This window comes from Anticarsia gemmatalis, chromosome 3 (genome assembly GCF_050436995.1).
Source record: "Anticarsia gemmatalis isolate Benzon Research Colony breed Stoneville strain chromosome 3, ilAntGemm2 primary, whole genome shotgun sequence".
NCBI lineage: Eukaryota > Metazoa > Arthropoda > Insecta > Lepidoptera > Erebidae > Anticarsia > Anticarsia gemmatalis.
This window is the reverse complement of record NC_134747.1, coordinates 4,285,130-4,298,274: the sequence shown is the minus strand read 5'-3', so window position 1 is coordinate 4,298,274 and position 13,145 is coordinate 4,285,130. Positions and strand designations below refer to the sequence as shown.

Sequence of the window (13,145 nt, the reverse complement as noted above, 5' to 3'; positions counted from 1 at the left end):
ACTAACTACTTTGATTTACTGCTTTTTTAAAATTTGTTGCAATTCGTATAAAAGACAATTACGGAGTTTTTGTTGTAATGAGAGATGGTGAATTTAAATTACAGGGGACTTTACTAATTCACGGTTTATGGACTTAAAGTACTTTACTCTATCTTACAGTAAACTGTATACTTAGTTATTATATTATTGTTTAAGTCCGAAACATAAAAAAAATGTTCCGACTTATAAGAGTAAAGGGAGGCTTATCAAGACGAGAACCATAAAACAAAATAGCACTAAGTAACATGAATTTTAATTTTAGTAATGTTTTCCTTCCACCGGATGGCTTAGAAAGTAAACAATATCAACGTTTAGTTTTAGCCTAATGTTATTTATTAGCTGTTAGCTTTTATACAACAAGTAGTTTGTTTTGCTCAACAACGGATATTGGAAAATAGGGTAGCGCAGGAAATTCATCCATCGATCGTCATTCAACGGCACTCCACTTGATTGTGTATAGTCAGCGTAATGAAGACTCTATACCTTAGACATTGCATTATTTCATAATAGCATTATTCCATTATTTTATAGCTGAGTGTAGGTCTCAAGAGTACCACTTTAGTTTGAAACCCACTTACCTAATAGGGTAGTGAGGTATTTTTCTATCATTAAACCTTACTTGGCTTATTGGTTAAGTTAAAATGGATACTTTAGGTACAGTTTATGAGAACTATTGCGAATAGAAAAACCGTGATTTCGTTATTAAGAGTCAGTGTTCTAAAAAAAATACAGTTAGTCTTAATTTTTTGTTTCACTTTTTGTATAATTAATCAAAAAAAGGTTGTACTTAAAAAAGATCTAGGGTTTGTTTTCAGAAACTGTTAGCGTAAGCCTCACACATAACTGCTCTTATAAAATTGGTTATCTATTTAATCCAACCTCGGTGCAAATAGCCAAAATTCTTCTGATGGAAACTCTTGCATAGTCTCAACACAAATGTGCATGTTTTACGAACATTTGGTATCAGATATTATGCGACTCGCGTATACGAAACTATAAAGTCGTAATATGCTCATAAATAACAACATTCAGTGGAATATGATAGGTGCTTGTACTACTTACATTGTAAATATAAAGTTTCGTGTTTCAATGGCCTGCTGAGAATCTATAAGCGTTTTGACGATTTCGTTTCATAAGAAGGTACTCAAGATTTGTGTGACACTACCGATTAGAAACCGGAAACTATAACCGGGAAATCATCATTATAAAGCATTATTTTTCGTAGCTGAGTGGATTACACTGTGGTGATAACTTTTCCACTCTGAGGCTGATTAAAACAAAAGAGGATTTGAAGATAGCACTACTAAATTCCTCAAGACTTCTACCGAAAATGGTATTTTACTGCATGGTCATTACGTTTTATCTAAAGCAAAGCGATTGCGTTTTTTTTGTCAACTAGTGTATGGTAAAACACATAAAAATCTCGCTAGAACGATACCATAAAGTTTGTTATGATTCATGTTTGGGCCCACATGTCATTAGCACGTTGTATGTGAAGCCGGCTTGTCAATTCTGTCCCGATGTTGTACAATTAGCTTAATTAGTGTGGGGACAAATGAATTGACCGGTCAGGGTTCGCTTCTAATGTGACTAACATGATGAATGAAAGAGTTCTGACGGCCTACTATGTTTCATCGTTCGTCAAACAACATTTGGACGAAGTTACGAAGTCTTGTCAAGAAATACATACATATATAAGATCATGCCTTGTTCCCATAGGGCTAGGCAGAGGCCAAAGAATGCCACTAGGTAAGATCCTTACAAATTACCTTGCTTCGTTTACATCCATACAAGAAAAGAAAAATATACTAGAATTACCGCGAGCACAACGTATTTTACCCTGGCTGGAATGTATGCCGTTTCAGGGCAGGTTACATTGGCTGTTGTCAGCTTGCCACCATGGGCAGAGTAACCTGCACTTTTATAAAATATGATAATGAGAAGGAATATTAGAAATTTCGTGCGAAGTTTTGTTTTTCGTTGAATTGTAGCAGGCCCCTGATGCAATATAGGATTTAACACACGGAGAACAGGTATTTAACGTCATCAGATGATTCAGTAGTAAAGTTGAGAGTATCAATAAAAAAGCGGAAGGCGAATCAGGAAAAGAGTGATTCAAATAACTCACGGTACATTCTTGAAAGACTGGTTTACAACAAACGGCTGTGTATTTATTAAGCTTTATAGTTGAATTTTTGAATTAGCGGGGGAAGAGACAAACCTGTATTTTGGACCCCTTTTTTACGCATCCTAATAAAAATAACATTGACAGTTCCGACAACTTAATAGAGAACATTGAAATGTATGAGTTATTTAGATTATACATAATAGTTCTCTGTATTACCAAAATAAAGTAGCTGTATCAAACAAGGCGCCGTCAGCTGTGTAATTCTGCGAGGCTCTGATGTCTAAATTCTGAATTTTATCTCCTAAGTTCTCTCACTATAGGTATTTAGGAGTAATAATTTCGAGCTGCTTTTTGACGACTAATATTTTCATCTTATGTATTCATGTGACAAATTAATGATACCGCGCTAAATAGAAGACCAAGTTAACCAAAAAATAGAGATTTATCTCGACTTGTTAGACGTTTTTTCATAAAAGTTAAAGGTATTGTGTACAAAGAACAGGTCACGTCGGTCGGTCAGTTAGTTCATTGATTCAATTGTTTCCTTCCGTTCGGCCAAGGATGTCATCTTCATTTTTTGCTTCGATCAATTTATTGCTCTCTTAAATCGTTACAACGTTAGTCATTTTAAATCTTGCCTTGTGTTCTTTAAAAATAAACTGGTACTATTTGTGTAACAGTTTTTAAGAACTAAGACATGTAATGTTTCCAGAACAAGAATTATTGCTTATTAATGTCTTTGAAAACTTACATATTTTTCAATCATATTAAAAAGTAACTACACTAGAATATAAACGTAAAGTATTACGCCCTGTTAACATAAAGGATGAGCAGGGACTACATAGCACCTGCCACCTTCCATATTTAACTGCACGTTTGGCGCAGTGGTTTAAGCGGTCACCTCGCCGCAACAACCGTCGCGCCGCGTGTGGTGGGTTCGAATCCCACCCGGGACAAATCTTTGTGTGATGAGCACGAGTATTTGTTCTGAGCCTGGTTGTGAATTATCTATATAAGTATGTATTTAGAAGTATATAAGTATGTTTATCAGTTATTTGGTTACCATAGTACAAGCTCTGCTTAGTTTGGAATCAAATGACCGTGTGTGAGTTGTCCAATGATATTAAAAAAAAAAAAATGATATTAAAAAAAAAAAACACGCACAGAACTAATTATAGAATTGATAATTGAAAGATTATAGAAATCTAGAGCTTATAAGTAATCATTATTGGTATTTAGTTACGTAAATTCTATTGGTACTAATGATTTAATAATAAAATACCAGTATATCCGTGGCAAGATTCATATTGAAAATTATTCTCGTACCTTTAAAATTATATCTGATCTGTTAAACCGGTCGAACGTGTAAGGCATAATTATTATAATTTTTAATAACTACTTGTGTACTGACAATAAATTATAGCGAGATATCAACTTATGAGAACACGAAAACGTATTTTACATTCATAACCTTCATTCATATTATTCTATAATATGTGCCATGTTTTAAATCCATTAATGTCCCTCTGCTGGGCAAGGGTCCCATTCCGAACGAGGAACGAGTAAGGCCTTGAGTCCACCTCGCGAATTGTCTATTGGGGAGTTTGCATTAAGTTATGTATAAAAGAACGTTTAGGCTTATGAGCAAAACGTACATATATAATTTACATAATTATGTGCTACCATAATTATTATCAAAAAGTTCATTTAAGTTCAGAATGTTATCGTGTCTATATTAAGTCATTAACAATCTGATACTTAGTAAACTTTACCGTAATTAGAAAATATTTAAACTACTTCGAACAAGTCTTCAATAAGTGAATATTAGTGCCATTATCTAATTATATATTAGTAGCTGGCGCCGCCTAAGCGTAATTGCATTAGTAATTGACTCTAAGATTATATGTCTAATGAAGAAATGCCTCAAATTGTAACTATGTAAAGTACCCACATATAACTTTCAAACAATTGCATGATATTTTGAAAGATATTTTTTAAACGATTCATTGCATATTCGAGGTTTGTTAGTAAAGTAAAATATTGCAATGCTTACATCTCGGTTCCGGCACCACATGCCTCCACATCTGATGCAGTCGTCACAGGATACATCGTTGCTATTCTTTAAATTCCAACATTTGTTTCCGAAAACTTCATTTACAGCAAGAAGCACAATCACCGAAACCCACACACTGGCCATAGTTCTCATTATTTAATTTACAGAAAACAAAAAAACTATTCACAAAATTATTTATGAATAAAAAGATTGTAACTTTTTAATTTGCGAGTTGACAGACGCGGCTGTTCGTTCGATATTCGAAATACGGCCGTTCACAACGGCGATCGCGTTGAGACTGCGCCCGCCGTAGACACTGTCGGTGTACTCAACCCCAAGATGAATCATCGCATGTATGAGGAAAATTCGCGGAAATTGTAGAGAGCACCGCGACGACGTCGTATTCCTTTTATTATATTCTTATTGGGGGTAATTCCTTAATGTTTTGTGTTTATGCGTAAAAGTATTAAGTTTTGAACATGCAATTACTATTAAGTTTGTTATTCAATGTTATAATCAGGAAAACTGGGCAAATCAAATAATTAATCGTAGTTGTTTATAGAACTTACATCAATTTCATCGTATACAGTGAAAAAAATACTTTTAGATAGACCTCAAAAAAGCCTCTTATTATAAGCTTTTATATACCTAAAATAATAAAATGTTGTTAATACCTTACTATTAAAAAACAACTGCAAAAATGGGGTGTCTAATCTTCTACTTCAGGGGGTGTTGCTCAGGCGATGGTCGCCTGCTTGCAATCGCATTGTTAGGCTTTCGCCACCTCATGGATACACGAGAGACCCTAGGGGGTTCTCTACGTGCAAGTATCAAGCACATTCCACAACGATAGGGTGGACTTGGTACAGTCCCACCCATTGTACTGTTTCACTGTGTAGAAACGGACTCCCCAATATGAAACATTCGAATTTTGTATTTATACTGCGTTCAATGGAAACTCCGATAACGCGATTCAGAATTTTCTATTTTCAAACAATATTTAAACGTATCTATCGATGAATTAAAGTACTGAAAAAAAATATTGGGGTTTTATTTAAATTTTAAGTGGTTAAAATGTATCTAAAATGATAGCTTTTGTATAGAAAATGATATTTTAATTTGTGTCTGTATAGGATAGAACGATGGTAAGGGGTGAGTGCGACAAAGAAAGCAACGGAGGGTGGAAATGCATTCGTCATTGTGGCGCCATCTGTTTTTCACACGGCAACACTAATGAAATATTTTTTAGTATTTTCGTGTTTTTTGTGGATAAAACATTGACTTAAATAAAAATTTTACTAAGTTTAATAGTTATGAGATTTTTTATCATATTTTTATGGCTCTGTACGGACGTTTCTGCGTTTCGAAACTGCTTCGTGAACTAATTTTTGATTGTTTCAGTAAGTTTTAGAAAAATAATGAATAAAACGTGTTCTGATATATTTAATTTGTAACTTTATTTATTCTGTACTATATTTCTAACTTTATTACAGAAAAAAATCGTTTACAAAATGAGGTAAGTATAAAAATTATTCGGCATGCAGTCATAGTATAGCATAGTATAGCATAGTCATAGAGCAAAAGTATCTTAGTTTTATTATGACAAAAGGAAGGATAGTGTTGATTATTTTCAATACGTCGTACAATCGTAAATATAACTTTAAAACATTGTTGTAGTGTTGTCTTGGGTACGAATTCAGGACCTTTTGTCCATAACACTACATTGAAAACAAACATTTGTAATTTTTCTTAATCTTTTATTAAAAAAAAACAAAATTTGACGTTTATTAAAAAAAAATCTTATAAAAAATTACATTAATTTTTTTATTGTCTAAGCGACCTCTTTCTAAAGCCAGGGTTGTCAAACGTCGTCGTCGGGGCTGTGTATAACGGGTTGAAGGTTTGTTCAGAGTTTTTGTTCTTCTCCGCGAAGTCTAAATATTCCATGCGGTCACGGTAATTTGTCATCAGTTTCCAGGTCACTAGTGTACCGAGGCCAAGAAGCAGTAGAAGAAGGAGACATAAACCACCGAATACTGATAATGATAGAAGTATTAAAACACTTAAGTTTTTTAGTTCAATGTAATAAATTTAAATTAAATATAGGTTTATTTAGGCTAACGAAGAGCGGCCTCTCCTGACACAGGTGTTATTGACACTTATAAGGAGAAGTCAGCCTTAAGTATATTGTAAACAGTTTTCTGTGAAATAATAAAAAAATCTCTTTTTTTTATTCGGTAATGTACAAGTCGTTGAAGTCTTTGATTTTCTTTAAAATCTATGGTGAAAAAACTCCCAAGCATGGAAGATTTTGATTTGTTTAGCGTTAATAAACATAAATAATCAATCGTAAAATGTAATATCTTAGCTGAGCATCGCCCGTGGATAGATTCAATAAAGTTTAGTTATAGCGTCGCTTTAAGGAAAATTATTGATCAGCGCCTCTAGCGGTTACCAAAGGAACTATCTAATAAATACTCGTCATAAAACATAGGTATTATCATTGGTTCATGATTGCAATACTATAGGTAGAGTAACACTTAGAGATACGTTACTGAGTAAATAACCTTTAAGTTGACTTACAGTAATAATTCTTAGCACAATCCATATCTTGTTGCGCCACAAGCTCAAGAGTATAATTCTCGTCGATGTATCGGTAAGCGAAGCTGGTGTAGCAGCCAGTAGCCGCCTTTATACTTTCGCAAATATGCCACGCGCTGCTATTATAGTATTCTTTCGGTAAAGTTTGTACAACTCGAGTTAATAAATGATCATGGCAGCCCAAGCAGTCGTCGTTACGTCTTATGCACGTAGCGCAGCTCTCCAAAGCTCTACATTGTGAGTTATGGCAGTCAGGACACGGAAGGACTTTGCAAAATGCGTCTTGAACATTGCGTGAGTCCCATTTAGCGATTTTTTGGCATTTGCAACCGCCACATAAACAATATCCGCGGTTGTTGCAAACCTGCAAAACAAAGATTTTTGACTGTAGAGTTTGTCCATGGACGGTTTTGCCGCAACAACAAATTAGTAAGGCTTTTATGCTAGTAATTTTCAGAAATACTTAAAAAATTCACCAGTGTTTACAAAATAATAAACTTTTTATGACTAGATTTATACGAATCCATGGATGCTAAGCACCTCTGAATAGTAATTCAGAGTATTGTACAGTTTTTATCGACTCATTAATGTTTTTTTCTTTTTGGGAAAGTTTCCAATTTTTCATGGTTGCATTCATTCCTAAAGCATTAGGGTCAGCGCAAACCGAGAGGAGCGCAGCGGAGAGGATTTTTTTAACGCATTTGAAAATCAACTTTAAAATCATTAAAATTAAGTGCATAATTGCTTGAACCTGACAAAAAATGCTCGCGCGTCCTCGAGGATGCGCGGGTATCCCCGCGCATACTCGAGGACGCGCGAGCATCGTACGAAAAATTTCAATGTTGTTACTGAGTTTAAAGAGAGAGAACGTCATTTTTATTCTTCTTCAGTCAAAAGAGCAATTATAATCATGGCCCAGTCTACCATCGTTGACGAATTTTCACGAAAACTGGCCTGTTTAATGAAGAATGGTAACCTACAAAGTTTTCCTCGCGCAGGCTCGAGCAGTCGCGAGCATGCTCGAGCATCCGCGAGCCGTAAAGAAAATGCTCGAGCCCGCGCGAGGATTATTCCGGTCTGTCTGCGCTGGGCCTTACACTTTACAAGCATATCATCTCTTGTCAGATTTTCATAATTTTCTCTTAAACACCGTGGTCTGCCCTCTATCGGAGATATTAAGTAACTTATTGCTTTACTTGGCACATCAAATCAGTACGCTTAAATAGTGACAGATGGCGCTGTGGACTGAAGGACAAAGAAAGGGCTTTCTAACTACTATTTTCCTAATATTTTGCAATAGCAACATCATGACGTTGCTAAAACAAACGTTTATTGATATGCTTCGATTTAAAATAAAAAAATATTGGTAGTTAGTTCAAAAATTAAATGTATCAAGGGTATAATAATATGTATCTTAGAAAATATTACAATGATGAATTAAAGATTAAAAGTAAAGTCAGTGTTCACGTATTTAACCGTGACCTCCATCTAACCAAAGTTCACAATAGTTTAATTTAATACCTCTTTTATGAGATAATAGATAGATAGACCTCACCTTTCCATCCCGAACACATCGGCTTGGTTCATCATTACAATCGCAGGCTTTCCCAACCCACCGTCCTTCGCAGGCACACTGGCCACAGAAACATTCTCCATGTCCGCCACACAACACCCCCTTGCTATCTCGCTCGCAGCTTTGGCTATTGCACTCGCAAAATTTACCTTCGAACCTGCAAAATAAAGTTCAAATATGCGTACAATGTTCATGTAGCATTTCGATGCTGCTTACTTAAATAGCGCCAGTCTGATGATTATTATTACATCATTTAAAGAACAGCAAAGTAATGACTAGTTCTATTTAACAAGCAATATATTTCTTTTATCGCAAATATTTTACTTAATTATGTTGATAGATCTGAGTTACCAACTTAGATTCCTAAAGAAGTTAAATATGTTTTTGAATCCATATAGTACTGTGCTATTTGGTAAAGTTATTTTTAGTTTGTTTTTTTTATGCATAGTATGAATCATCCAATTTAGAAAAACATCTAGAAAAGACTGAAACTTAATTGGTGGCTTTATATCGACGGGATCGAATTCGAGAGAGAGAGAGATTGAGTTAGGTTAGGTTATGGCCATCTCCCTCTAAAACTTACCCAGCTCTACAGCGGCATGTACCACATTTGCAGGTACCTCGATCATTGCAGATTTCATTGCCGTCTGGAGGGATGCACGTAGAGTTATTGATTGTAACATCGTCTGACTTCAAGCATGCACATCTCTCGCCATATCTAAAAAAAACAATCATTTTGTGGATAATTGCGGGTTGCACACTATAGTCTCACAACTTGGTAGAGTCAAAAATCTACAAAATTTAGAATTTAGTCACATCTGTGACCCGCAGGCTAATGCATTTGACAGTGGCTTGTTCAATGCAGCTATATTAGAAATACACAGAATACGTTATAAAAATCTGGATAAAATGTGCATACAAAGCTTTCTTCTCGGCTTTAATAGATTCAAATTGAGATTGAATTGATATTGCGAACAACTTCTCATATTAATATTAGTTATTTCGGTTCGATAATATTTTAAATTTAAATAAGTTTGTTAAACCTATGTTGTACAAACCTCTGAAGTATACAAATATAATTCATAAAAATAATAGGGGATGAGCCTATTGCCATATACTGGACCCGTTACCAACTACTGTAAATAAAATGAAATATAACCTCTTAGCTCCACACTCGCACAGTCCACAAGATCTCTTTTCAAAGGAGCAGTAATCAGATTTTTCTGTGACATGTTTTTCACATTCGCAATTCTTGATGACCTCAATGTCTAGCGACAACTTCTCTCCAATACTCTCTATCACTATATCTACGTTGATATTATTTTGTCCGTCGTATTTTAGGAGGGTAACAAGTCCTGTCAATTGTTTCTCATGGCCGATTTCTACGTCACACTCACTGCCACTCGTGTCTGAAGTACATTCCGGATTGAAAGTAATCTTTAAATTGTTTGCTTTCGTTTTCACTTTTAGTACAATTTTCTTTGAAATTTCCTGAAATACAAATACATTACGTATAACATGATGGTATTACCTTATAATTTAAGTTAAGTTATTGCATTTTTCGTTTCTGGGAAAATGTAAATAATAGTTTCATTCACTCATACTAAGAAACAAATAAAATAATGTTAATTTCGCACACATTCCAATTCTTAAAAAATACTCTGCTTAGCTATTGTGTTACAATTTTCTACTTATAATAATATTTCTAGTGACTCTTCCACTAGCCTGAGTCTGTCTATAAATCTGAATACTATAAACTTACTTCGTAAATTTCTTTCAAAGTCGTTACTATTGAATCATCTTGGGCACCTTTCTTCGTAAACGTGGAGATGCGAGATCCACTAATTACTTCACTTAATCTGAAGTACGTTGCATGTTGTTCGTGAAAAACGAAGAAAAATACAATGATATTGTTTTCATCAGCTAGTTTATTGATCATGCCGACAGATGGATAGTCCATTACTTGTTCTTTTATATAAGTATTGTTTTCAGTGTAACATTTGCCATCATACGGTTGTACTACTCCTGCTGATTTCCCATCTCCTGCAGCATGATAAGGATCGTCTGTCATAAATACAACAATCTTTCTCGATTCGTTTCTCCATTTAATTATTTCTTTGCAAACCATCACTTGTGCCAGAGCATCGAGGCCTCCTTCAGGATTGTCTCTGTTCGCTGAGTTGGGAGTATTCAGCAGCTCATCTTGAAATCTTGTGAAATTGTCCATCAGTGTTAACTTATGATGAAATGAATACGTTTTCTGATCCAAGCTGAAACCAGTTATTTAGTTATTAATTAATAATATTTGCTACAATTTTTATTGTTCTATAAAACAAATGGTAATTCAGAAGTATAATAAATAAGGAAGATTAATAAAAATAACCTTATTAGTATAATATGGTACTTACAAAGAAAAAGGTGACAGTTGCTTCTCTACAAAAGTACCGAAACCCAAGTGCACATTTTTGGTAATATTCTTAAACGTTTTATAAATGTTGGCGCTCTGGTAAGCAGTAGCTGATTTTATATCTTCCATGGTTGAAGACGCGTCTATGAGGAAATACAAATCGACTGGATAATCTTCAGCGCCTTGAAAGGAGAACTGAAAGTCTTGAGAGACCCCCGGTCTTAATTTCATCTTGTATTGCTGAGGTTTGATTTGAATAACATTTCCTGTTACAGAACTAAAGTCTTGTTCCTCAGTGACCTTTCTTTCGTTGATTGGATTTTGCAATTGCTCTGGACACCAGCCGACTTTCTGCGCTGGTTGGCACCTGGTTCCGTTGAAATCATTCTGTAAATGACATATGAAAGTAACAACGAAAAATAGTGTATTCTATCCACTCAATTTAAATTTAAGACTGCTGGGGCGTTCGTTTTAGGCATGACATTGTCTATGTTAGAACACCGCTGTCGAGTATATAAAAGTTATATTCTGAGTAAATTTCTATGGCATTTAGGTGTCCGTGTAAGTTTAGCTATGGCGTAGGTCAACGATATGTTAAATATAATATTAACGTAAGTCGTTATTTAACGAATCAGGAAAATATCCTCTATCCTTATCCCCGGATGCAGGAGCCACACAAGGTAACTGAGCTAGAGTTATTCATGTAAAACTCAATATAACTTCAATATTATTCGTTTCTGCCAAATTACATATTTCTGTTTATATGATATTTACATTTTTTGTAAACATGAATTCTTATTTATAATTTGCAAAAGAAGCGAAGTTTGAGACTACTACATATCTGCAACTAGTGGAACTAACACGATGTAATATTGTTCACAGCATAATGTGATCAAGGTACCTAATTCTTAACTTATCACGCCTGTCATATAGACGTAATATCACGCCTGTTATACCCAAATGTGTAGTCAGAGGTATATGAGATAAAACCAATAGCTCGATTCTCTACAGTCGGTACTGTCGTGTATCGAAAATTTGGCATTTAAAATTCACTGCTAAAATAGTTCCTACGAAGCTTGTTAGAGGCGCTGATTAGATTTTCATACAAAATTTCGCGATATTTTTCCGGAAGTCGGTAATCAATATAAGTATAGAATCAAACTTCAGATCTCGCCATTAAAATTATTGTCCCATGTAAAAGGTGGCGAGTGTATTGCCATATGCCGTGCACATTATCATACTCCGCAGCTTATAATGTAAAAATACTTTTATATAAATTAGAAAATAGTCCAATAGTTCTAAAATTTATTTTTGTAAATATAATGATTGTTACGAAAAAATATAAAATAAAAATATTACCATAGCACACCAAGCGCACTCGCTGGGGTCAGCGATGCATTGTTGACAATTAACCCTGGTGATGCAGGAGTTTGATGCAAAAACTACATGACAGAGACTTGCAAACAAGAACCAAATAATACTGTAACGTGACATATTACCAGCCGCGTTCACTACATAACTGACATTTATTTATATCATACAGGACAAATATTTTCAAGGAAAATTAATACTCGTTAAAGTTGTGAATACAATGTAACTATGTTACAATAACCTATTATTATAGTTCGATATTATATCCCCTCGAAAAAATCACTTAAGTATCTAAACCGGTTAAAGGCTAATTTCTTTATGAAAAGTAACAGCCAAAGTAAAGATGAGAGTCAAATTTGTAAAACAAATGACATTTTTAATGTACTACTACACTTTGGCATGTAACTTTGGCTAGTGGCCTGTTTCTTAATCAAATATAATACGACTCATAATTGTAATAATTTATACTTACCGGTAGCCACCCAGCCGATGTTACACTACGTACACTTACCACTGTAGACAAAGATTTAAAAAATATAAATACATTAAAGTGAATTTTAGAATATTTTTCAGGGCTACTTAAGTTATTAATTCAAAAGTTCGTCTATTTGTTACAACTGATATGCACAATTTAGTAGAGAGCCTTGTTACGCACGATTTATCAGGATTCCAATAAATAATTCATGTATTTCCAAAATGAAGTAGACTTTACGAACAGATTACCTAATAATGCATAAACCTGCGGGGCATTAATGTTCTAAATTCTGTATTTTTGTGTACCCCCGCCAGCCGCGAACCTTGTATACGAGGCTCTATGCCAAATTGCTGGACTATAGTTCAGAGTCCTCTCTTAGAATATGAAAAGGGTTAGACTTAAGAGTAATTAAGTAACAGCTATATAACACTACATGGAAACACTATATAATTATGCATACAGACATACTCTAACATACTATATAAAAATATATTACTA

At 34.4% G+C, this 13,145-nt stretch overlaps 2 protein-coding genes across 2 annotated transcripts in view; both read right to left on the bottom strand.

Moving 5' to 3' along the window:
• LOC142987242 (uncharacterized) overlaps nt 1-4,519 on the bottom strand; it is a 50,854-nt gene extending 46,335 nt beyond the window's left edge. Inside the window, exon 1 of the mRNA XM_076135873.1 lies at nt 4,221-4,519. Coding sequence (XP_075991988.1) covers nt 4,221-4,373 — 153 coding nt within the window. The 5' untranslated portion in view covers nt 4,374-4,519. The remainder of the gene's footprint in view (nt 1-4,220) is intronic.
• A 1,157-nt stretch (nt 4,520-5,676) lies between these two features.
• On the bottom strand, nt 5,677-12,307 carry LOC142987241 (integrin beta-6-like). Its single transcript, XM_076135872.1, has 8 exons — nt 12,161-12,307; nt 10,803-11,188; nt 10,157-10,664; nt 9,554-9,885; nt 8,978-9,112; nt 8,377-8,551; nt 6,804-7,185; nt 5,677-6,256 (listed from the first exon to the last, which is right to left on the bottom strand). Exons 1-8 carry the CDS (start codon nt 12,293-12,295, stop codon nt 6,045-6,047), a joined length of 2,265 nt encoding a protein of 754 aa, XP_075991987.1. The 5' UTR covers nt 12,296-12,307; the 3' UTR covers nt 5,677-6,044.
• Nucleotides 12,308-13,145: the final 838 nt, after the last annotated feature.

What these genes read in the sequence shown, in the direction of transcription:
- LOC142987241 (XM_076135872.1), bottom strand. Translation starts at nt 12,295, where the DNA reads ATGTCACGTTACAGTATTATTTGGTTCTTGTTTGCAAGTCTCTGTCAT. An exon ending in TGCGAGTGTGGAGCTAAGAG is followed by an intron (nt 9,113 to 9,553) that starts GTTATATTTCAT and finishes TGTTTTTTTTAG; the next exon opens with ATATGGCGAGAGATGTGCAT. An exon ending in TTGTGCTAAGAATTATTACT is followed by an intron (nt 6,257 to 6,803) that starts GTAAGTCAACTT and finishes TATCATTATCAG; the next exon opens with TATTCGGTGGTTTATGTCTC.